The following is a 22468-nucleotide window of genomic DNA, read 5'->3' as shown; positions in this document are numbered from 1 at the left end:
AGCCCTAATTTTACATTTAAACCTACTTTAACATCTAGCTTATGGATATAATATACATTGAATTGCTGGATATTTTATTAGTACTATTCCTGTTAGTACAGGTAGGTCTGTATTTGAAGGATTTTAGGAAGAATTCTATGAACCTAGATCTTCATCTAACTCTTGGTTCTCTATAGCCTTAGAGCTGAAGTTAGGAAGGAGGAAATATGAGAGCTGGCAATATTTCCTTGAGCTCTTAACTTTTAACTTTCAAAAGAAATAGCAATGGCCTCTGAATAGGTCATTTCTTTTGACAGAACGGAAATGGGAAGAGCCTAATAAATACTTTCAAAACTTCCCGATTATGGCATAGTATGACATGTGGTCGATGGATCCTCATGCTTTGATATGTTACAGCGGGAACTTTCAGAAATGACTTACTGGGTTGTACATCTGATTGAACAACTGCTCAGCTTGCTACATTGCAAAGGTGGGGAGGCATTTGAAGCACAGACAGGGAAAGAAGGAAAGATCCAGAAAAACAGCATTAGCTCAATAAATCCAGTGCATTCGCACAAACGAGCTGGTTGTTAAAATAAGAAGAAATTTCAGTTTCTAAACATTCCACAGTGAAAGTGAGAGGCTCTAGGGAAATACAAATGTTGACTTTGGCTCCTAAAAAAGAATAGCTGGAATATGAAATTTAAGGTTTGTGTTACTTTCCCTTTCTCAAGTTAAATAACCCATGAAATAAAGAAAGCTGTCCACTTCTGATGATACATGAAGTGAGGTCTCCAGCCATGAATCACAAGTACTTTTGGTCAAGCCAACAATGTTATTACCTAAGCTTCAGAGATGGTAATAATAAAAGATTAATTAACTCTTATCAATTCTTCTTTCATATGAATGTAAGCCTGACTTTTCTAGTTAGCCAAACTTCAAAAAATATAGATTAGCTAATGGAATGCTAACAAGAACAAAATATTAGTTAGCAGGACATTATCATATTAACTTAAAGAGGAAAAAGAAAATGCAGTCAATAGGAAGACTGAAAGGAACTACATTTGGTATTGTCCACTCTTCACTCTTCATTAACAGTCCATTCTGTTAGCTCAGAATTAGTTTAGAAAAATACACTTTTCTGAGTGCTTTAGAAAGTCTGACACCTGTCAGTTCCATATAGAGATGGTAATGTAGTGATTATTATTTTAAATAGGACCCTCAAGTTGCATTTCTCGAATACCTACACTATTACCTTGGGGTTCATATCCAGGTATAGAAGGTGAGATACTGGAGAATTATTAAATACATCGCTTTGAACTGAGATGTGCCCTTTATGTGTTGCAATTTCTATTTCTTCAAGTTGAATTAAGTAAATAATGATATCATTAGTTGAAAACCCCTCCTCAAACACAACAATCACTGGAAAAATTATTGAAGAGCATAAAGCACAACAGTTTTGATTGCTGTTGCTTCTTAAGTGATTTTTAATCATGCACATCAATTGCCTTCTACACTTTGAGCCTTTCAAAAGTTTTTTGTGATGCACATGTCAATAGATTCCTCACAACCCTAGATATCTATTTGAGATGAATGCATAGAATTATGAAGCGTGATATGTAAGGAGCAGTAAGGCATTATTTGGTTGGCATTGTTTAATCAGTCTCATTAATACTAGGAAAGATTTTCTCACACGTGAACATGTACATCGTTTTTAAGAGGTGGGATGAAATACGTAGAGTTCCTTTTTTGCCTGCAACCAGTTTTCATCACAAAGTATTTGAAGACATTTTAAATTCACACAAAATAGGAAATGGTAAAAACTTCCTATGTGTTCTTCACAAACTTTTCTATAAAAACTATTTATCAATGTCAACTACTGTCAACTAGACAAAAACACATTAAAATCACTATTTGGATTTCACTGTCACAGGCAGGCAAGACTTCTGTTAATGAAACACATCTATGATGTTATGTGTATTTTATTGGCAAAAGTATCTAGATACTCATATCTTAAGCAAAATTCCACTGTAAACTTATGGTATATTTATGACATAATAAAACTACTATGTCTTCAACTTTCATTTACTAAACCTTTATATTTAATTCACAAGTCACATACCCTTTTATTTAAAAGGAGGTCCAAACTCTCCAGAAGCTTTTATAGTTGCTTATTTTTCCATGAGTAAATGATGTGTTTATATGTATATTCACATACTGTTGGCTTATATTTTCAAATATTTCATGTAGATCTCAATTCTTTTTAAGGTGATGGGTACTTGAGGTTTATATGCAACTATTTATTAGCAGAAATTAAAGACTTGCTGAATTTTTTTCTAACTTTTGAATTTAGTTAATGCTAGGAAGCCAAAAATAACAACACAGTGTCCGGAGGTTAGGCATAAAAATATTTAAATTATCATTACTTTATTTTAATTAACTGTACTACGCATTTATAAGATAGTATAAGCAAAGATTATATTAATACTTAGAAATAAGTATTAATAAGTATTATTTCATAAATTAAATAATTCCTTTATAGTAAGACAACCATATTTGTCACTTTAATTCTGGTAACATTGTAGAATGTTAAGCTGCTGTCAAGAATAATACTAAAATATTTACAAGATTGGTCTGTGAATTCCAGCAAATGGTGTATACCTAAGAACCTAAGGAAAACACACACTGTAAGTGATCTCTTGGGCAAACCACAGCTATGTTGAAGGAAACTATATTGAATTGCATAGAGGTTGATTTATTAAACTAATCAAGTCATGTACATGGGAGCTATAATCATTATATGTGAACCTCTTCCTTTTAGTGACTAAAGGATTTCAAATTCTATGGATGGCTTATACTATAAGAGAGAATTCTGAGCATGTATCTGCAGAAATCATAAAGTTGAATGCTCTGCTCTCTATGATAGCTCATGTGAGCTATCATATCTTTCAAGCTCAGCTCTATGTTGGATCCTCCCTGAGACTCAAGTTGAGGAAGGATAAGGCAGAGGACCAGCACAGGGGGCCACAGAATCTCTTTTAGAAAGTCATCTTTAGTTGTGTATTATAATCACAAAGTTGTTTTATTTTAAAATGTATTTAAGCTGATTTCTTGATATGCATATGCATGTATATCAAATTTTAGAACTCATTTAAATGTGTCAAAAATATATTTCATACCCCAATGAATATTTGGCTAAGTCAATCTCCATTTAAACATCAAATGGACAGCTCTTTCATATACTGCTAATAATCCTTCTGTTTTTTTGAGGGGGGGGTGCCCGGTCGTGGGGCCTGAACTCTGGGCCTGGGCGCTGTCCCTCAGCTCTTCAGCTCAAGGCTAGCGCGCTACCACTTCAGCCACAGCGCCACTTCCTGTTTTTTTCTTTTTGCTTATGTGGTGCTGAGGAATTGAACCCAGGGCCTCAGGCATGCAAGGCAAGTGCTCTACCACTGAGCCACTTTCCCAGCCCCTAATAGTCCTTCTTGAAATAAGAGAATATAGTGAGTGGGCTGTGAAATGGACTTAATATACATTTTTTTCCATTTTTATAAAGAGCTTTATTCTATATGTTTATCTTTTTCCATAGTAAAACTTTCTTCATGTGAAATTTCTCATTATAATTTCCTAACATCCCGTGTAGTCATAGTTCAGTTACATAGCACATCATACAAAGTAGAATATTAAATATTTAAATATCCAGAATAATTTCTCTATAGGATGTGATTTCTTCATATCCTTGACTTTCCATGTCATTTATTTTCATTATTCTGACTAATAAATCCCCATTCAAGTTGTTTTGAGTTATACATATTCAAGTTATATCTTAATTTGAATGTTTAGATTCTTATCACTTTTGAATACATTTGTAAGTTATCAAAGGGGAACAAAATGCTTAAACTCATAATGTTATGAGTTTTATGTGAACAATGAGGGCAGACGAACCAAACAACATAGGGAAAAAGTCAAAGGAACAATGCATGACTGAAAATGCACTCCACAAAATGTTTTGATCAGAGAAAACATGTGAATGCCACAATGTAAAGGTCTTGTTTCTTTTCCAAAGCTTTCTTTTATATAATAAGCTTCCTTAGATAGTAAGATTGTTTTGGGTTCTATAAACAGTCATATTACAAATATGCCAGGGATTTGACTACTTTGGTGAGTTTCTAGAAATTTAATGTCTGAAGACAAACTTTCGCATGTTTCTAATATAAAAGGTGATCTTTTCCTGAAAGTAGTAAAATTTTATCTAAGTATAGTGGGACCACCTGGACTCTTTGCTTTATTACAAACATTTCCATTCATCATCTCTTTTGATAGTTGAGATTTGCCCAGAGAATAATGGCTGGATTTTATATTTTTTACCTCTGCTACTATTTTTTATTTTTCAAGTTTTCTTTAGACAGGAAACCTAAGATAATCTTTTAGGTTCATAGACAGATTTGGTACAGATTTCTTAGGAATAATGTTAAGAGTGTTTAATTAATTCTTTTATCAGCAGACAGAAAAAGATAAGGAATTTCTTTCCTTTGAAAAAAATGTCTTTTCCTTTCCCATTTTACAAAGTCATCTTAAAATGAGTGTAGATTTTTTTCTAAGACTTCACTTACCTTTTTTAACTGTGCTTCCAATTTACTACATTCCTCTTTCTTTTGTTCAATGGCTATTTCTAGAGACTTTAATTTGGAGTCTCTTTTCAGCCCTGCAGAGGCTAATGAAGATGCATGTTCTTTGAGGTCAATTAAACTAGACTGAAAGAAAAATAATGCTGGTAAGTAAAACACTGCAATTTCTCTAGCAATGTCTTCAATCTGAATACATTAATTTCATACATAGCAATAAGGTATCTATTACACAGAAAAGGTAAATACAGTCTTACTAAGGTAACAATAGTTATTTCTGGCCAGGAAATTAAAGTTGGCCAGCTTACAGAACAGAAGAGGATCTAATTGTTGTAGAATCAAATGTGAGTAAATGCTATGGTCAGTCAAAGCACTTTTCACTTCTGAAAGTCTTGATTTATGTCCAGCAGTAGTCTTTACATGTCATGACAAAACCAACACCTGAAACCTTCTGCTTATATTTATTGCTGCTAATTCATATAGACAAATATGAAAGAAAATACCAAATTGAATGCTTTACCCATAAAGGGAAACAGTATCTTTATAATAAAAATAATTTAAAAATAAAAGTAAAAGAAATATTTTATTAAATTTTCATTAATTCCATTTCTGTGACAGATAAATTATTACCAGTTTTACAAACATTTTATGGAGAATCAAGATAAAAGTATTTTAGAGTAAAGTACTCCTATGTTCCATCCATGCTCGACAAATAGAATGGATCTCCCTAACTCAAATATGACTTACTTCTATCAGTCCAGTTATCAACCATATCTAGAAACTAAGAGGTTGATTGTATTGTTAGAATTCTAAAAATTAAGAAATATTTACATATCTTTGGATTACTCTAAATAGGTAATGTTCATTCTCAATTATGAAATAGCTAACAACATGTGATGAAAATGTTCTAGTTACTCCTGAAGTCAGTGGGTACATTTCATTTTTATCCTATAGATCTGAGAAAGAGAACACAGTGCACTGGGACAATCCAGCAAGGCAAAGGGTCTGAAAAATGCTAAAGAAGATGGACACTTTTATTAGACAAAGTGTGAAGGGACCAGTTGTACATGTATCAAAGTTGTAGAGACTGGATAAAAGAATGCTTATGACTGCCTTTTGCCTATTGGCTCACAGATCTACCTATGTTTCCTCGTGAAAATGTTATAGGTATCACTTGGAGAATGGACAAGGGTGTTATGAGTCAAAACGTCCCCTTCTAAATCTTTAATCAATTAAAGTCTTATAGGTATATTGTCTTGTAAAAACACAGGTGGCATCTACTTTCTACATTTGTTTGCTATTGCATGAGAACACTTTTAAATTATTTACTGTAATATAAAAATATTGCACAAGAAGTGACACATTTAACCTACATCTTTTGTGTTGAACATGGTGTCACAATATCCAAGCTAAGGATATTAGGTGATCTATTTGTGAGAAAGGACCCAACACAAATATTAACACCTGACAGACTCCCAATCAAGTGGAGTTGTTATGCTCCTCGAGCAAAGGATCATGGGACTCTGAAAAAATTATGTCTCCTTTTAACACCACAAATATGGTGAGTCACAAGGAAGAGTTTCATGAAGCAGACTGTATACACAGCTAGCAGAACAAAGAAGATATCCATAGGCATCATCAATGAAGGACATTATAGGAACATTTTCCTTTGAACAAAAGCAATTTTTCCACGAGAAAGGTTACTCAGTTCCTTAAGTATTCACACAAAAGTCCTAAATTCCCTAAGTTTTCCAACTAAGTCTCTACTCTCTTCCAGCTACAAGGAATATGGGTTTGTGAGACTATCGAGTCAGTTCATTTGTTTTTCCAAACTCACCTCTTTCTCTGTCAGTTCAGCTTGTAGAGCATTGACCTTCTCCTTCAGGTCTTTGTTCTCTTTTCGGAAGGATTCTATTTCTTCTAGTCTTTCCCGATCATCTCTCTCCCGCTGTTCTTTCAAGCGCTCGATTATTCTCTCCTGTGAGGCAACCATCAAAGAAGTGGGGAGAATTCATCAGTACATGTAAGTCAAAATAAGAGAAAATAAGAGATAAAAATATCTTAAAAATTCACATAGGAATCAATACAAGAAACGGAAAATTGGGTGAATAGAAAAAAGATCTACAATATGAGCAGATATGAAAGGCAATCAATACAACTTTTGAATTGCTTATACATTTTAGCATTACAGAATTAAAATTCTGTGGCCATACTTAATTTATGGTGGAAAGTGGGAAACTCTTAGAGCCATTCTAGAGGAGGGAGGTTCAGGCAGGAAGACATCACACTTGTTGAAGCCTTGCATATGCAAGGAAAAAACATAGAACTGATTTTTGACTCAGCCCTCTTTGTTTTGCCTCCTTACTTGGCATCAAAAAGCATTCTTTAGTTTCTGAAGAATCTTCAGACTATACAGGGGTGAGAAGTAAGACCCAATTCTCCAGGACTTAGGACTAGACTCATAAAAATTTAAGGCAATATACAGAATAAGTCTACTGTATATGTATGTGTATGTGTTGCTTTTGGTGTTGTTTCTCAATGTATCTGGTGATATTTCCTTTTGTATTTTTATCAGTAGCTTCTTGACAATCAACAGATACTCCTGGACTCTGGTTTAGTTTGAGAAAAATTCAAAGCTTTCTTGAATTGAGGGCTTACTCTGTGCTGGGTTGTATAATGTTCTTAATCAGTCTTCATCATAATCTCTAGCGCATAATCATAATGACTGGTGACAGTGTAGAGGTAAGCCCACCCAGAGCTCAGAGGACAGCTAACTGATCCTGTAGCAGATGCAAAAGGCTTCTATGGCTGAAAAGCACTGACCCCTTACTTGGGTCCAGTAATTAACAAACAAACAAAAAAAAAACCAGAAGAAAAGTTTGTTAACCCAGCCACTATTTTTTATCTATGTCCTTTGTTCTAAGACATTCATTTCACAGTCACTTCCAGAAAGAGAGAATTGATAAAAATCTTTAGGACAAGGAACAACAGAGCCTTAGGGTAGAATAGACATCCTCCGCAATGAGGGCAATTACCTATTCTGATCCTACTATGCCTGGAGCAGGAGTGATATCTCATGGGGACCTGACTGCTCCTTTCAAGTGATGAAAGCAACAACTTCTCTGGAACCTCAAATAACAGTAACTGAGATGATACTCCACAAGGATCAATTCTGAGACAATGTACTATCAGACCACCTGCTGCCACCTCTGACCACTGAAACACACCCATGACCAGAAATGTTTAATAATTATGCAGTATATATCTCTGTCCCTACTTCCAGTTTCTAGCCTATTTAAATAGATAGCTCATGTTTGCACCCAAAAGATAACTGAAGATGAACTAAAGTACTGTCATCATGTATCCGTTCATGTTAATAAATCTCCTTTCTCTAACCTTGGAATAGGTGCAAGTAGCTGGACATGACATGTCTAGGGTCTAAAACTCCAGTTTCAATACAAGGTGACCCAGGGCCTCTGACACTTAGCTATGCTCCTAAGACCACATTGTCACAAGCATATGACAGGAACAATTCAAGGAGATAAGAGGATCTATCTGTCGTTAACATTAACAAAAACACTACTCTGGTAGACATGTTTTCTAAAACTATGGTTTCTGGCTGAAATCTAAGTAAGAGCCTTTGGGGGAAGGGAAACATCTTGGTGAAACTTGAGTTAAGATCCTGAAACTGATATCAAATGATTCAATACTTTTGTGAGCTTCTTTTTGCATGGTCACATGAAAAAGTGTTGGTACATGGGCTGGAGATGTGTAGCTTAGTATTCAAGTGTATGACTAACATACTTAAGGTTCTGCGTTCAAACTTCAGCACCAGACAAAAAATAGAGAGAGACAAAAAGAATTGTTACAACAACTTTCTTAAGGATCCTAATATTAACTTCAATATTCGTGTACATACACAGTTCAAGACAATGCCAGATACATAAGACAACTATAAAACAGTGTTTAATCAGGAAAGAAGTTATTCTGAACACTTTGCTTGTGACTTACGATCCCTTGAGGAAGGAATTATACTACTCCAATGATAACAATTTAGGTATCTAATGCTATTGAAGAGCAAAAAAAAAAGCAATTATTTAAAATCATTCTAAAAGAAGTAGAGTATTGTAACAAGGGGTTGATATAGAAGAAATGAGTCTCTTAATTGGGTGTATTTGTTCCTATTTGAATCCAGGTACAGATTTCTTTTACCCTGTTTGTGACAATCAAGAGTGGATGCTAGGTGATCTATAAAAGAATAGTCACAGTACATAGGAGGTCTCTTGTGGTTTTAACCATTTCAGTCCTTTCTGTTACCTTCTGCTTATAGTACAGCTGGTCAGGTGGCGACCAGGCCCTCTCTATTCTGTTTCTTACACCACATAGATGTTGGAGTCATATTTCTAAAGCTCCCAAATGATCGTGTCATCTCACTGTTTAGAAACTTTCCATAATCCTATCTGACCACATCACCTGATATTTTTTCTACTAGGCCTCCTTCATATGATTTCACTAAACATCTCCTCAAAGACTGCCATCCAGAAAACAGCCCTGGAATTCTATGTTGTTTTTTGTTTTGTTTTATTTTGTTTTGGTCATGGGGCTTAAACTCTGGGCCTGGGCACAGTCACTTCACTTCTGGTTTTCTGGTGGCTTATTGTACATAAGAGTCTCATGAACTTTCCTGTCCAGGCTGGCTTTGAACTGCAATCATCAGATCTCAGCCACCTGAGTAGCTAGGATTATAGGCATGAGCCACCGGTGCCCAGCTCTATGATTCTTTTTAACCCATAGCCTGACAAATTACCTGGCATACAATAAGCATATAAAGAGGCTGATGGAAGAAGGAGAACTTAAATTGTGAATCACTATGGCTTTAAAGCAAGTGAGATAAAATTAAGCACATATGCTAGCATCCAGAAGTTGTAAATCATTAGGAAAATATGCCCATTTGCTGAAGCTTTAGACACTACTGACTGGGCATTATTGACTCAGCCCACCCCACGTCCTCCAAAAAAAAAAAAAAATCAACATGTACTATAGTGATTTATTTTGGTTGGTTATGGGTTTGAACTCTGGGCCTGGGTGCTATCCCTGAACTCTTCTTGCTCAAGGCTTGACCAACAACACCACTTCTGGTTTTTTGGTGGTTAATTGGAGACAAGAATCTCACAGACTTTCCAGACTAGGATCGCTTCAAACCATGATCCTCAGATCTCAACCTCCTGAGTAGCTAGGAGTACAGACATGAGTCACCAGCATTCGGCCCTATAATTCTTTTTAAAGTTACTAGTGATTAAGTACTACAAAATATTTCCTTGTCAATCACAAACCTAATTTAACTGCACTTATGTAGGGCCAGATGTCAAAAACATGCATTAAAAGTCCCTAATATGCCATGATCTACTTGCTTAAAAGCTAATTTGCAGAAATTTCAGCAATGTGTTCTTATTTTAGTCTTACTTGCATTGGCAAGTGTTCCTTGTTTGTTCATCTGACACTACAGAGGTCTAATCAATTTGTGCGCTATCACTGGTTGGGAACTGCATTACAGTTGCCTCTGGCTCTACTGTCTGGTCTCTCAACTTCTTATCTGTGAGGCGGCTACAGAAAAGCCCAGGCAAAACAATGTTATAAATACTGGGTACTGGCTCTTTTGAGCTCCTCTGTGTCAGCCTCAAAGCTAAGTCATATTTAGTCTTCCTTTTAGGCCATGGTGGAGCTTAACCCAAGGCTTCTTGCATGTTAAGCAAGCAGTCCCTCACAGAGTTACCTCACCTGGCTCCCATACACAATTTTAACTCAGTAAGAAATATCATGTTTTACTTAGAAAAAATTATATTAAGTGAAGTAAGCCAGGCCCAAAGAAACATAGGTCCCATGGTTTCCCTTATTTGCAATATCTAGTATATGTATGAGTCAAGTGGAAAAGGTCAGATAATGTGATGTCAGGAAAATGAACCCTTAGATATGTATTTTAATGTTTTTTTTCTTTCATGCATGTGTTTCATGCATTTATAAGATTATCTCTTTGTTGCTTTGTATGTCCCTCCCCCACAGTATAACCCCTGCTTTCACTATATTTGATGTCAGTATAACTTGTGGAGGAGATGGGGAAAAACCAGTTGTTAAGGATACAGGTGGACCTGTTGCAACAATGAGAAGTACAAGTTGTCATGTCCAAAATGAGCTTTACAACGTCGGTGCAGGAGGTGGGGGGGGGGAGGGAAAAGGGGGGAAGGATTGGGATTGGGGGGGGAGGATTGGGATTGGGGGGGGGGGAGCGGGGAGACTGGGAAGGGAGGTAAAGGGTAAACAAAGGAGGAGGCTGCAATGCTTGGTAAGAAATGTACGCATTATCCTGCCCATGTAATTGTAACCCCTCTGTACAGTATGTTCACAAATAAAATTAAATTAAATTAAAAAAAAAAAGAAATATCATGTTTTATATGCTCTTAGAAATTAAAAGGAAGAACATTTCCTAGGATACCTAACCCCAGGGTAACAGGGTAGAGATTCTGATATGTTTATCTATCCCATAAAACATTAGCCAACAAAGTGACACAAGCAACACTAGGGGCCAATTCCTACGCTAATATACCTTCAAATTGTCCTCCTCTCTTTTGTCTTCCATTTTTGTTTCTTTTTGGCTTTTTGGCAGTACTCAAGTTTGAACCAAGGGCAGGTATTGGGCTATACCTTTAGCCCTTTTTTTGTGCTGATTATTTTTTAGATATTTCCCCTTTCTGGCCCAAGCATACACCTGGACCATGAACTAACTACTTTATGGTGCACATCATAGCTGAATGAGAGGTGTGTACCACCATGCCCAGCTACTGGTCGGGAGGAGGGATCCTATGCATGTCTAAGCTGATCTAGAACCATGATGCTTCCTCTCAATCTCATTCTTTCAAATAGTAGGATTCTAGTGTCTGACTTGGGGCGATGGAGTAGGGTTGGGATTTTGGGGTGTTTTTTGGTATTTTGTTGTTATTTTGAGGGTTTTATTTGTTTATTTCAGTGGCCTGTTTTTTTTATGATATAGTCCAGGATAGCCTGTTTCACACTTAGGATCCTCCTGTTTAGTTTCCTGACTACCAGGATGGGATTACTGGCATGTCCTTCCATGCTGAGCTCCTTTTTTACATCTAGAACTTCAAAGGGAAAACTGGGTATGCCCAGAAGCATTCCTGTCTAAGTTCATCGTGCAACTTGGGCATGGTCCAAAATGTTCTTATATGTAGTTTTCACTTTTTCAATATGTGCTCCAAGATCTTGAGTGGTCTTAAATATGCCCCAAAATATGTATGCCACCTTTTACTTATGGAACTGTAACCCTTACACTGAAGATACTCAGTTATGTACCCATCATAAAGTGCTATCCTATATAAATGTGTGTAATCTCCCCAATGATATCTCCATACTTTCTTTGCTGGAGTATGGCATTGCTCTGCAAATAACTCTAGTGCTCTTTTTATCTGCTGCAGGTAATAAAATGTTCTTCATTCTTTTACTTCTTGGGTGTGCTTGTTTTAGGCTTTGTATTCACCAAGAAGGGAACCACTATGTTCAGATATAAAAGGACAGCGGACAATGACTTATGAATTCACAAAATTTTACTACTCATTTCATTTCTCATGCTATGCTTTTTTCCAGACAATGCTTTCAATTAAATGTGAAATAAAGTGGAATTTGTGAGGGACAAAGGCATTTAAATTTAAATGTAATTGTGATACTGTTGTAGGCACAGGATTGAGGTTTTAGTCCTATTCTGTCTCTTGTCCCATGTTCTACTCCAAAGATAGGTAGTCTAAGGGAAGCACAAAAGCTCATCCAAGGCTAGCTTAGAATACTGGTGGCGGCTTCCATGAGTGCTCCTTTGAGAAGTCAGCATGTGCCACAACTGATTCATTCACCTCATCCAGGCCTAAAAATACAGAGTGATGCTGCACTTATCCAAAGTTTTCATTACTGGGAGGGCAATTTCATGTTGTTAAACACATGTATAACATTTAAAAGGGGGGGAAGAGGCCGAGCACCGGTGGCTCATGCCTGTAATCCTAGCTACTCAGGAGGCTGAGATCTGAGGATCGCAGTTCAAAGCCAGCCCAGGCAGGAAAGTCCATGAGACTCTTATCTCCAATAAACCACTCGAAAACCGGAAGTGGTGCTGTGGCTCAAGCAGTAGAGTGCTCGCATTGAGCTGAAGAGTGCAGGGACAGCGCCCAAGCCCAGAGTTCAAGCCCCACGACCAAACAAAAAAAAAGGGGGGGGGGAGAATGAATTTAGAATTTATTTTGTCAGAGTGTGATATTCCAATACATCAGAACCTCTAGCATAGTTAAATATCAAAGGTTCCTAAAATTCACAGCAAAGGAATAGATTCAGAATAAAGAGGTTTCTTAAGTGTTAAGATTACCTGGATATTATAAATGATTGATGTCCATTAGAATAAACATTAAAATCTTAAAAATCTTCTATTAACTACTCTATGATAGACAGCCTTGACAGTTCCTGTTCAGTGGTTTAATCTGTGCCCCTCAAATATACTAGCATTCTAATTTGGGCACCATTTTAGGAATCTCTCTAAAGTGCTTTGTATTTGCTGATATTCTTCACTATGGTGAAAAGCTAAAGCATAGATGCCAATAGGTCTGAAATTGAAGTGCTCAGAGACCAAATGGACCCGCAGAGTTATTTTGTCATGAGCATCACCATTTTTCAAACACTTTGAAGCAAATCATCTACTTTTCAACTTGTACTGTCACCAGCATTCCCAACTGCATCTCACCAAAACCATTTCCCTCATTTTTGTTCCAAACCTGGTCCTTCTATTCAGTTAAGTCCTCATCCTGGGCCAGATGGGATGTCATATCCCTGAGACTACAGATCAAAACATTGAATAATTCACTGTCAAGGTAGTTGCAGAAGTGAATAAAACTTGGAGGTCAACACAGAATCCAGAAACATATAAAAAAAATCATACATTTTGACCAAGTAGGCTTCACCCCAGAGATGCAGGGATGGTTTATCATACGTAAGTCAATTAAATGTAATCATCACATCAACAGAGCCAAGGTCAAGAACCACGTGATTATCTCCACTGATGCGGAAAAGGCTTTTGATAAAAAACAACATTCATTCATGCTAAAAGCTATGGAAAAAATGGAATAGAGGGAACATTCCTTAAAACAACAAAAGCCTTATATGACAGACCAACAGCCAATATTATACTTAATGTGGAAAAACTATAATCAATTCCCCTAAAAACAGGAACAAGGCAAGGATGCCCACTCTCTCCATTCCTATTCAATAGTTCTGGAATCCTTAGCCAGAGCAATAAGGCAAGAAAAAGACATTAAAGGGATCCACATAGGGGAGGAAGAAGTTAAACTATCTCTTTTTGCAGATGACATGATTTTATACCTTAACGATCCCAAAGGCTCAATTCCCAAATTCTTAGAGCTTATAAACCATTTTGGCAAAGTAGCAGGATACAAAGTTAACCCACAAAAATCAGTCGGCTTTCTATACACCAACAATGTACAAGCAGAAAGGGAAATCAAGGACACAACCCCATTCACAATAACCTCAAAAAAATAAAGTATCTAGGAATTAACCTAACCAAAGATGTAAAGGGTCTATTTCATGAAAATGATAAAAGCCTATAAAAGGAATCATAGAGGATACCAGGAAATGGAAAGATCTCCCATGTTCCTGGATAGGCAGAATTAACCTAGTGAAAATGACTATACTGCCAAAATTGATATGCACATTCAATGCAATTCCCATTAAAATCCCAATGACGTACTTTACTGAAATAGAGAAAACAGTCCAAAAGTTTATATGGAACAACAAAAGACCTAGAATAGCCAAAGCAATTCTAGGCAAATGAAACAATGCAGGAGGGATCACGATACCAGATTTCAAGCTCTACTATAGAGCCATAATAACAAAGTCAGCTTGGTACTGGCATAAAAAGAAACCTGAAGACCAATGGAACAGACTAAAGGACCCAGAAATAAAGCCACATAAGTACAGTCAGTTGATATTTGACAAAGGAGCCAAAGATGTACAGTAGAAGAATCATAACCTCTTCAACTATTGGTGCTGGGAAAACTGCTGGGTGTTCACATGCAGAAAACTGAAAGTGGATCCTAGCCTATCACCATGCACTAACATCAACTCAAAATGGATTAAAGACCTTAACATCAAATCTGATACTCTGAAATTACTGCAGGACAGAGTAGGAGAGACACTTGAACTTATAGGCACAGGCAGGAACTTCCTGAACAGAGTTCCAGGGTCACAACAAATTGACAAGAGACTGAACAAATGGGACTACCTTAAAATAAAAAGTTTCTGCACAGACAAAGAAATAGCAACCAAACTAGAAAGACTGCCAACTAACTGGAAAAAAATATTTACCATCAAAATATCAGACAAGGGTCTAATATCCATTATATACAGGGAACTCAAGAAACTAACCCCTCACAATCTAACAAACCAGTCATGAAATGGGCAAGGAAAATAAAGAGAGACTTCTCAGAAGAAGAGATAAAAATGGCAAAGAATCACATGAGGAAATGCTCATCATCCCTGGTGTAAGGGAAATGCAAATAAAAACAACACTGAGATTACCACCTTACCCCTGTCAGAATGGCCCACATCCTCAAGTCAGCCAACAACAAATGCTGAAGGGAATGCGGAAAAAGAGAAAGCCTACTGCATTGCTAGTGGGAATGCATACTACTGTATGCTAATATAACCACTTTGGAAAACAGTTTGGAGATACCTCAGAAAGCTAAATATAGACCTCCCCTATGACCCAGCCATATCACTCCTAGGCATCTACTCCAAGCAACAGGAACCAATTCACAAAGATACATGCACCTCCATGTTTACTGCAGCACTGTTCACAACAGTCAAGATTTGGAAACAACCTAGTTGCCCCACTACCAAAAATTGTGATACCTATATACAATGGAATATTATGCAGCCATTAGAAAGGACAAAATAATGGCATTTTTAGGGAAATAGATGGAATTAGAGCAGATTATTTTGAGCAAAGTAAGCCTAGAACAAAGAGACAAACAGCACATGGTCTCCCTGATATGTGGATGCTAAAGCCAAAATACAAGACGATATGGCAAAGTAACAATACTCAAGAAACAAAGGACAGCCATCCATTGTGTCATATCATTGCTAAATGACTCCATGTTCTTGACCATATATATGGTAGATATATGCACACAACAGAGGGAGGCCAGGAGGAGGAACATAATAAGTGGGAACAGCTCACACTAAGCAAAAGAAAGAAATGTAAATTATCACCTGATGTGGAAAGAGTAACTTGTATTGTCAAAGCTCATAGAATTCACAAACTGTATAGACCATGATAATGACAATTTGCCTTGTGAAAGTTAAAATGTGTTTGTGACTCTAAGTATCACTATTCCACAATACTGTGAAATATGTGAAATTTATATAATTACCTAATCTCAATTAAAGAAAAAAGTGAGAGAAGGGATGGGTTAGGAGAGATGGTTGACAATGTTGTCAGACACTTTGTACTCATATACTGGTTTTTTTATTAACAAGTTTGTTTATTGTGAATATACCGTACAGAGGGGTTACAATTACATAAACAAAGTAATGAGTACATTTCTTATCAAGCATTGTTGCCTCCTCCTTTGTTTCCCCTTCCCGTCACTGCCCTCCCATCTCTCCCCCCACCCCTACCCCCCCACCACAGCCAAAGTTGTAAAGTTCGTCTTGTATATCTCATTGTTGCAATGGGTCCTGTTTTGTAGAATGGGAAGTTCTTTGTACAACCACTTAAAGATAACAAAAAAAAGAGGGGGAAAAATGAAATAAAAAAGACACTATGTTGAAAACAAACTTTACAATTTCGAGGGAGGGCATTAGGGAGGTTGGGAGGAAAGGGATAGTAGGGGAAAAACAAAGGAGGGGGTAACAATGCTTGATAGTAAATGTACTCATTACCTCACTCATGTAACAGCAACCCCTCTGTACAGTATCTTTACAATAAAAATATATATATTAAAAAAAAACTGGGAGGTCAAGTCATTAAAACATGGGAAGGTGGCTCAGTGGTAGAGCGCTTGCCTTGCATGCATGAAGAGGCTCTGGGTTCAATTCCTCAGCATCACATAAGCAGAAAAAGCCAGAAGTGGCGCTGTGGCTCAACTGGTAGAGCGCTAGACTTGAGCTGAAGAGCTGAGAGACAATGCCCAGACCCAGAGTTCAGGCCCCAGGACCAACAAAAACAAAAACAACAAAGCAAAATAAAACCTGAATTTGTAAGATGTGATCCTGAGAGACCTTGAGGAGTCTCAGGCTGGACATGTGCCCCAGGAGATGCAGACATCAAGCAGTAAAGACAAACCCAGGCAGACAGTCTCCCATAGACCTCAGTGTCCCATTCTCCATGCAATCTCAGCCTCAAAGCAAGTACTTAAAGCAAGAGGAGCACTATGACAGACTGCTGGGAGAGTAAACTAGGATAAACAAAATCTTAATGTGATCAGAGAGGAAAAAGACAAAATCCTGCCAAGAATCTATGACATAGGAAATTATATAGCAGAGGTTTGCTTCTGTGAATTTTAAGAAAGAAATCAAGAGGTAGGAATGGGCTGATAAGATGTCACCCCCTAAATGCAGAAGGAATGAAAATTTCTAAGTTTTCAAGCCAACTTCTCCCTATCCCAGTTTCACACACAAAAACACTATAGGAAACTCTGGAAAGTCCAAAGAAGGACTGGTTGAAGTAGCTGGAGGCAGAGATTGAGAGGATTATAGTTCAAGACCAGGATAGCAAAAGGGTCTCTCTCTCAACAAAAAGAATGACCACGGTTCACACCTGGAATCATAGCTGTGTGTCAGATATAAGTAGGGGGATCATGGTCTGAGGCTAGCCAGAGCAAAAAACAAAAGAACCTGAAGCAAAAACGGGCGGAAAGTATGGCTCAAAAGCACTTGCCTAGCAAGCATGACACCTTGAGTTCAATCTCTAGTATTACCAAAAAAGCTGAAGATATCTTTCCCTGTAAAAGCAACTTACACATTTGTATAAGATTCTCACAAGAAAGCTTATAATTCTAATCATTAAATCTTAAATTCATAATCCTATCATTTTTAATCAGGACTGAGAGGACTAGCTTGCTCTATAATCATGACCCCTGGCCCTGTACACAACTTTAATTTTTTCATATATCACGAAGATCTGAGAAGTTGCCTAATGTACTCATACTAAACACTAAGCAATGTCTTGAGTCAACAGATTCAGATGTGGCCTACAATTTGATTTCAACAGGTATTTCCTGGTAATTCTGAAGTAGCAGCAGAGAAATTAGCTGTAAGATAAAGTGACTTGGGGGATCTTTGAAACATTTAATCTGAATCCCTCATTCAACCAAGACAAAATGTGAGGCCTTGAAAATGAAAATTACTTCTCAGGATCTCCCACTTAGTGGCAAGGATGGGCCAAGATATGAAAGCAAATTACTATTATATGAGACCCTAAAGGAAAACCGTTGCATTTGTAGACTAATGCAGCAAAGTGTAAAAAAAAAATCAGATATGATGAGAAGGGCAAAGAACCTAACAAGATTGCTATACACATTTTTAAATTTGTCCATTTCTTTGATTTTAGAATAGCAATAACAGAATTAAAAACTGTAAAAATACATTGCATACCTAATATCAAAGTAAGTTTTCACTCAATTCCTTGGCACTGAGTGTTCAACATATGAAATTAACTGGCAGGTATAATATCTATAATAGGTGCCCATATAATGAATTAGACAATTCATCCAGAATAAAATAAGATTATAAGCCATTTTAAATATCAGTAAACATCAAAATGATGCTTCTTTCTTTTTTTTCAAGGTAATCCTTCTAATTGGAAGTTAGAGGGAAGACCTCAGAATACCTACCCATCCTCCAAAGACTAAAAGTCAATTTTGGGGGAATCTTTTCTCACAAGTCCCTGGACATGTTCTTCTCTAGGACTCTTCCTTTGTCCTAGGACATTATCCCTGCTGAAGGGCTCATGGTTAATCCCCTAATACTTTTGATCTCTCTTTAAATGTCATGCTCCTGGTCTCCACTTGGTTATCACACCCCAAAAGCCCTTGGACCCCTTTAAATGTTTATTCTCTGAAATTCTACATATGCAGTTATTTATTGTCTGCTTCTCTATTAAACTATAAACTATGACAGCTGGAGTTTTGCCCATTCTTTTCTCTGCTATATCCCAGTGACCATTACAGCATCTGTCACATAGCTGGAGAGTGGGAGGTGGGAAATCACTCAGTCAATATCCAACAATCACCAGCAGCTTCCATAAAGGTTTTGTTGCAATTGTGCTATCCTTGAGTGGGAGATGACAAGCTAAAACACACAGGGATCGGATCAGATTTGGGGTCTAGTAGAGAAGACTAATCATACAAAAACAGATGCATAAGCAATTGTGATTATAGGAGCCCTTGAATATTTCATGATGTTCAGAAAACATAATGAGAATATCTAGGAGATATCAATAAGGAAATGATTGACAACAGCTATAACTTTTATCTACTGTGTTGTTTTTTTTTTTTTCTTTTTGGGTCAGGTCTTGGGGCCTGAACTCTGGGCATGGGCGCTGTCCCTCAGCTCTTCAGCTCAAAGCTAGCGCTCTACCACTTGAGCCACAGTGCCACTTCCGGCTTTTTTTCTTTTTGCTTATGTGGTGCTGAGGAAACAAACCAGGGCCTCATGCATGCAAGGCAAGCGCTCTACCAAAGAGCCACCCTCCCAGCCCTACTGTGGTTTTTTTGTTGCTATTTTAATTTTGTGGTACTAGAGATTGAACTCAGAATTCAGAGCCTCATGTTTTCTAGGCAGGCATTCTACCACTTGAGCCATATCTTCATCCCTGGTAAACTTACTATTTTATATGTTCTTGTTTGTTTGTTCATTTGTTTGTGTTGGCATTACTAGTGCTTGAACTCAGGGCCTCAAATTTGCTTAGCTTGCTTGCTCATGGCTGGAACTCCCACTTGAGCCACAGACACAGCCCAGCTGTGTCTGGTAAACATGAAGTCTGGGAAACATTAATGCCTGTGGTAGCTTAAAACCATAGTTTGAGAAGGTAGGATTGCAAGTGTGATTATAATGCCCAGTTTTAAATATATTTTGTATATTAATATATTTTCTCCTCAACACACTCTACTATTATCACTTTTTAAAGATGAATATACTGACAAACTGAGAGGTTTTCCAAAAATAGTAAGTACTAGACCTGAGATCTAAACTCAAGACAATCTATCTGCAAAGGCCATAGTCTGGACTCCTGTGCAACCTACTTGTAAAGAAAGAATTAAATACACAGACAGGAAGGCATATTCAAGTCTAGATAGGAGCAAGTTCAAAGTATCTGAGGCAGGAGAAAGCACAGTGCACTTGAAAATGGAGAAGGCCACATAGCTAGAGCACAGAGATCCAGGGAAGAGAAATGGGGTAAGTATTAGAAATAATGGAAAGAAGGCAGCAGCAGAAGCATGGGGGTCAAGTAGTGCTGGCTACAAAAGAGCCAGAATAAGATGGATGGACCTTATAGAACCAGGTTGAAAGATTTTCATGTATACCATACTAAGCACAATGATAAGATGGTGACAGTTTTTCAGGAGGGCCAAGAATGCACTTCAAAAAGATGCTACAGTATGCCAAATCTAGCCAGAGGGCTGATGTAGGATCAGCTAGGACTAGAGGGAGTACAGGAATGGGAGAAGTAGAAAAATTTAACGTATTTGGATTGTCTCCTCCCAATGGTGTTTCCCTAAATCTTGATTCCCTGCTTTTGAGTTGGAGCTCACCTTCTCTGACAGGGCCTCCTCTAGTGTGGCCAATGCAGTGTCCGTGTTGCTAGAATCCGTCTGCAAGGACTTCACTCTGTCTTTCAAGTTGGTCAGTTGCTTGTCTTTATCCCTAAGTTGTTCTTGCAAGTTTTCAATCTAAAAAACAAAGAACATCATATTTAATGCACATTGCTTTCCATATCTAGGGTCAGATTTCTAGGAGCATATTAAAAAAAGACCTGATATTACAAACATTTTCAGTATTATAAAATTACATTTTTGACTTATAATCAAGGACAGTTGATGTTACCTTTAGTTTTCCATTAATACTACTTTATATTCAAATGCAATATGTTTAAGCAATCTATTACCTACCATACAAATGCAAGCCATTCAGACATAAGTACTATTTTTTTTTCTTTTTAAATTTTTTGTGACAGTACTGGGGCTTGAACTCAGTTGCCCAAGCACTGTCCTTAGCTTCCATGCTCAAGACTGATACTCTACCATTTGCGCCACAGTTTCATTTCTGGCTTTTTGTTGAGTAATTAATCATGAAAGTCTTATTCCTGTATGGGCTGGCTTTGAACCACAATCCTCATCTGCCAGCCTTTTGAGTAGCTAGAATCATAGGCAAGATCCAACAGCACTTTAGTCAGCTAGCCCTATGATTTCTATCCATTTTAACAGACTTAGGTCTCACATTCATATATCTGACCTTGGTACACTGAACCGGAGAAGTGTTTGCACAGGATTAGATCATTCACTATGCAAGCATTGAATGTGGTATAACAAGTAGCATATTCATATATAGAAGAGCCCATGGAGTCATCTACTCACGCTTTCATTCAGCATGAATCTGCGATATCCTAAATGTTGTCAAGTGGCTGTTTGAAAGTGACCACATGAAAAGCCAAGTGGGTTATCACCAGCAGACTGTTAATGGGAAGAACTTGTGATATAAGTGATACATAACAAGTTCTAAACACTCCATTTGGCAACTAAGTCATGCGCTGGCACCCAACCAGCCCCTTTTATCCAGTGTCTGCAGCCTGAAATAAACATACCAAACAGACGATTATAACGCCTGCCTAGTGGCAACAGGAAGGACCTTCTCCCAGGGATTGCGTCCATTATCATTCATGTTTTATTCTCTGCTTTCAAACCATGTATTTCTTATCTAAGGGTTTTAAAAAAGCCCCACTATACAAATAGTTTATTCATATTAAGGGTTTTAAAATGACAGGGAAAAAAAGCAGTACAACTCTAAGATAAGTCCATTCAAAATATTTGTATTCTGCCCCAGCTTTCTCAGGGAATCATTCCAAATTCAGGTTTCACAATGTATGGCTCAAGCAACTTTTGTTATTACTTGATTGCTTTTGCATGAATCTAGAATAGCAACACTAGTAGCAATGAGGAATTAAAGCAGCATCAAAATAGTGCTAAAGGCAAAGAGAATGTTTAGCTGGCCTTCAATCAAAAGGACATAAACTGATTTTTCCAATAGTTAGTAAGGATCATGGCCAACAAAGATGGACTTTTCCTCCATTTTTTCTTTCTCCCTCCCTTCTTCCTTCTTTCGTTACATCCTTTCTTCTTCTGAACTGAGACAGTTATCCTAGAAACCTGGGTTGTAAGTCAAATAGCTAACTATCTCCATCAAAATATAGTGCTTTCAAACATTGAGCTTACACTATGAGAATCCAATGCATCCCTTTGTATAACACAGGAATTCAAAGGACATGATTATCTTCAGTCAAAACAAAGGTTTTCTTCTCCCCAAGTAAGTGATTATGTGGCCACAGGATAACACAGGCAAATATATGCAAGCAAGAATATAAACAGAGATGTGTCACCATGAGAGTACTTAAAGAGACGAACCTGTCACTAAAAGTACTAGCTTGTACAGACAGTGTTCATTGTTATTCTGAATACACTTACATATACAGACACACTTTTGGAGAAGTACATGTACAAATACATTAAGCTTCCAAGAAACTG

General features: G+C 37.2%; 1 protein-coding gene across 4 annotated transcripts in view; it reads right to left on the bottom strand.

Annotated features, from left to right (window-relative positions):
• Erc2 (ELKS/RAB6-interacting/CAST family member 2) overlaps window positions 1-22468 on the bottom strand; it is a 789311-nt gene that overhangs the window by 327048 nt on the left and 439795 nt on the right. For 2 of the 4 annotated variants that reach the window (XM_042679900.1, XM_042679901.1), the window contains 4 exons: window positions 20483-20620; window positions 6442-6582; window positions 4593-4733; window positions 421-456 (listed from right to left, as the gene is read on the bottom strand). In XM_042679900.1, the coding sequence (XP_042535834.1) occupies window positions 421-456; window positions 4593-4733; window positions 6442-6582; window positions 20483-20620 (456 nt within the window). The remainder of the gene's footprint in view (window positions 1-420; window positions 457-4592; window positions 4734-6441; window positions 6583-20482; window positions 20621-22468) is intronic. The other 2 variants (XM_042679903.1, XM_042679902.1) reach the window with 1 other exon arrangement.

The sequence above is a fragment of the Dipodomys spectabilis genome, unplaced genomic scaffold (assembly GCF_019054845.1).
Source record: "Dipodomys spectabilis isolate Male_0828 unplaced genomic scaffold, ASM1905484v1 ptg000054l, whole genome shotgun sequence".
Classification (NCBI taxonomy): domain Eukaryota; kingdom Metazoa; phylum Chordata; class Mammalia; order Rodentia; family Heteromyidae; genus Dipodomys; species Dipodomys spectabilis.
Note: the sequence above shows the minus strand (reverse complement) of the source record. Positions and strands in the feature narration are given on the sequence as shown.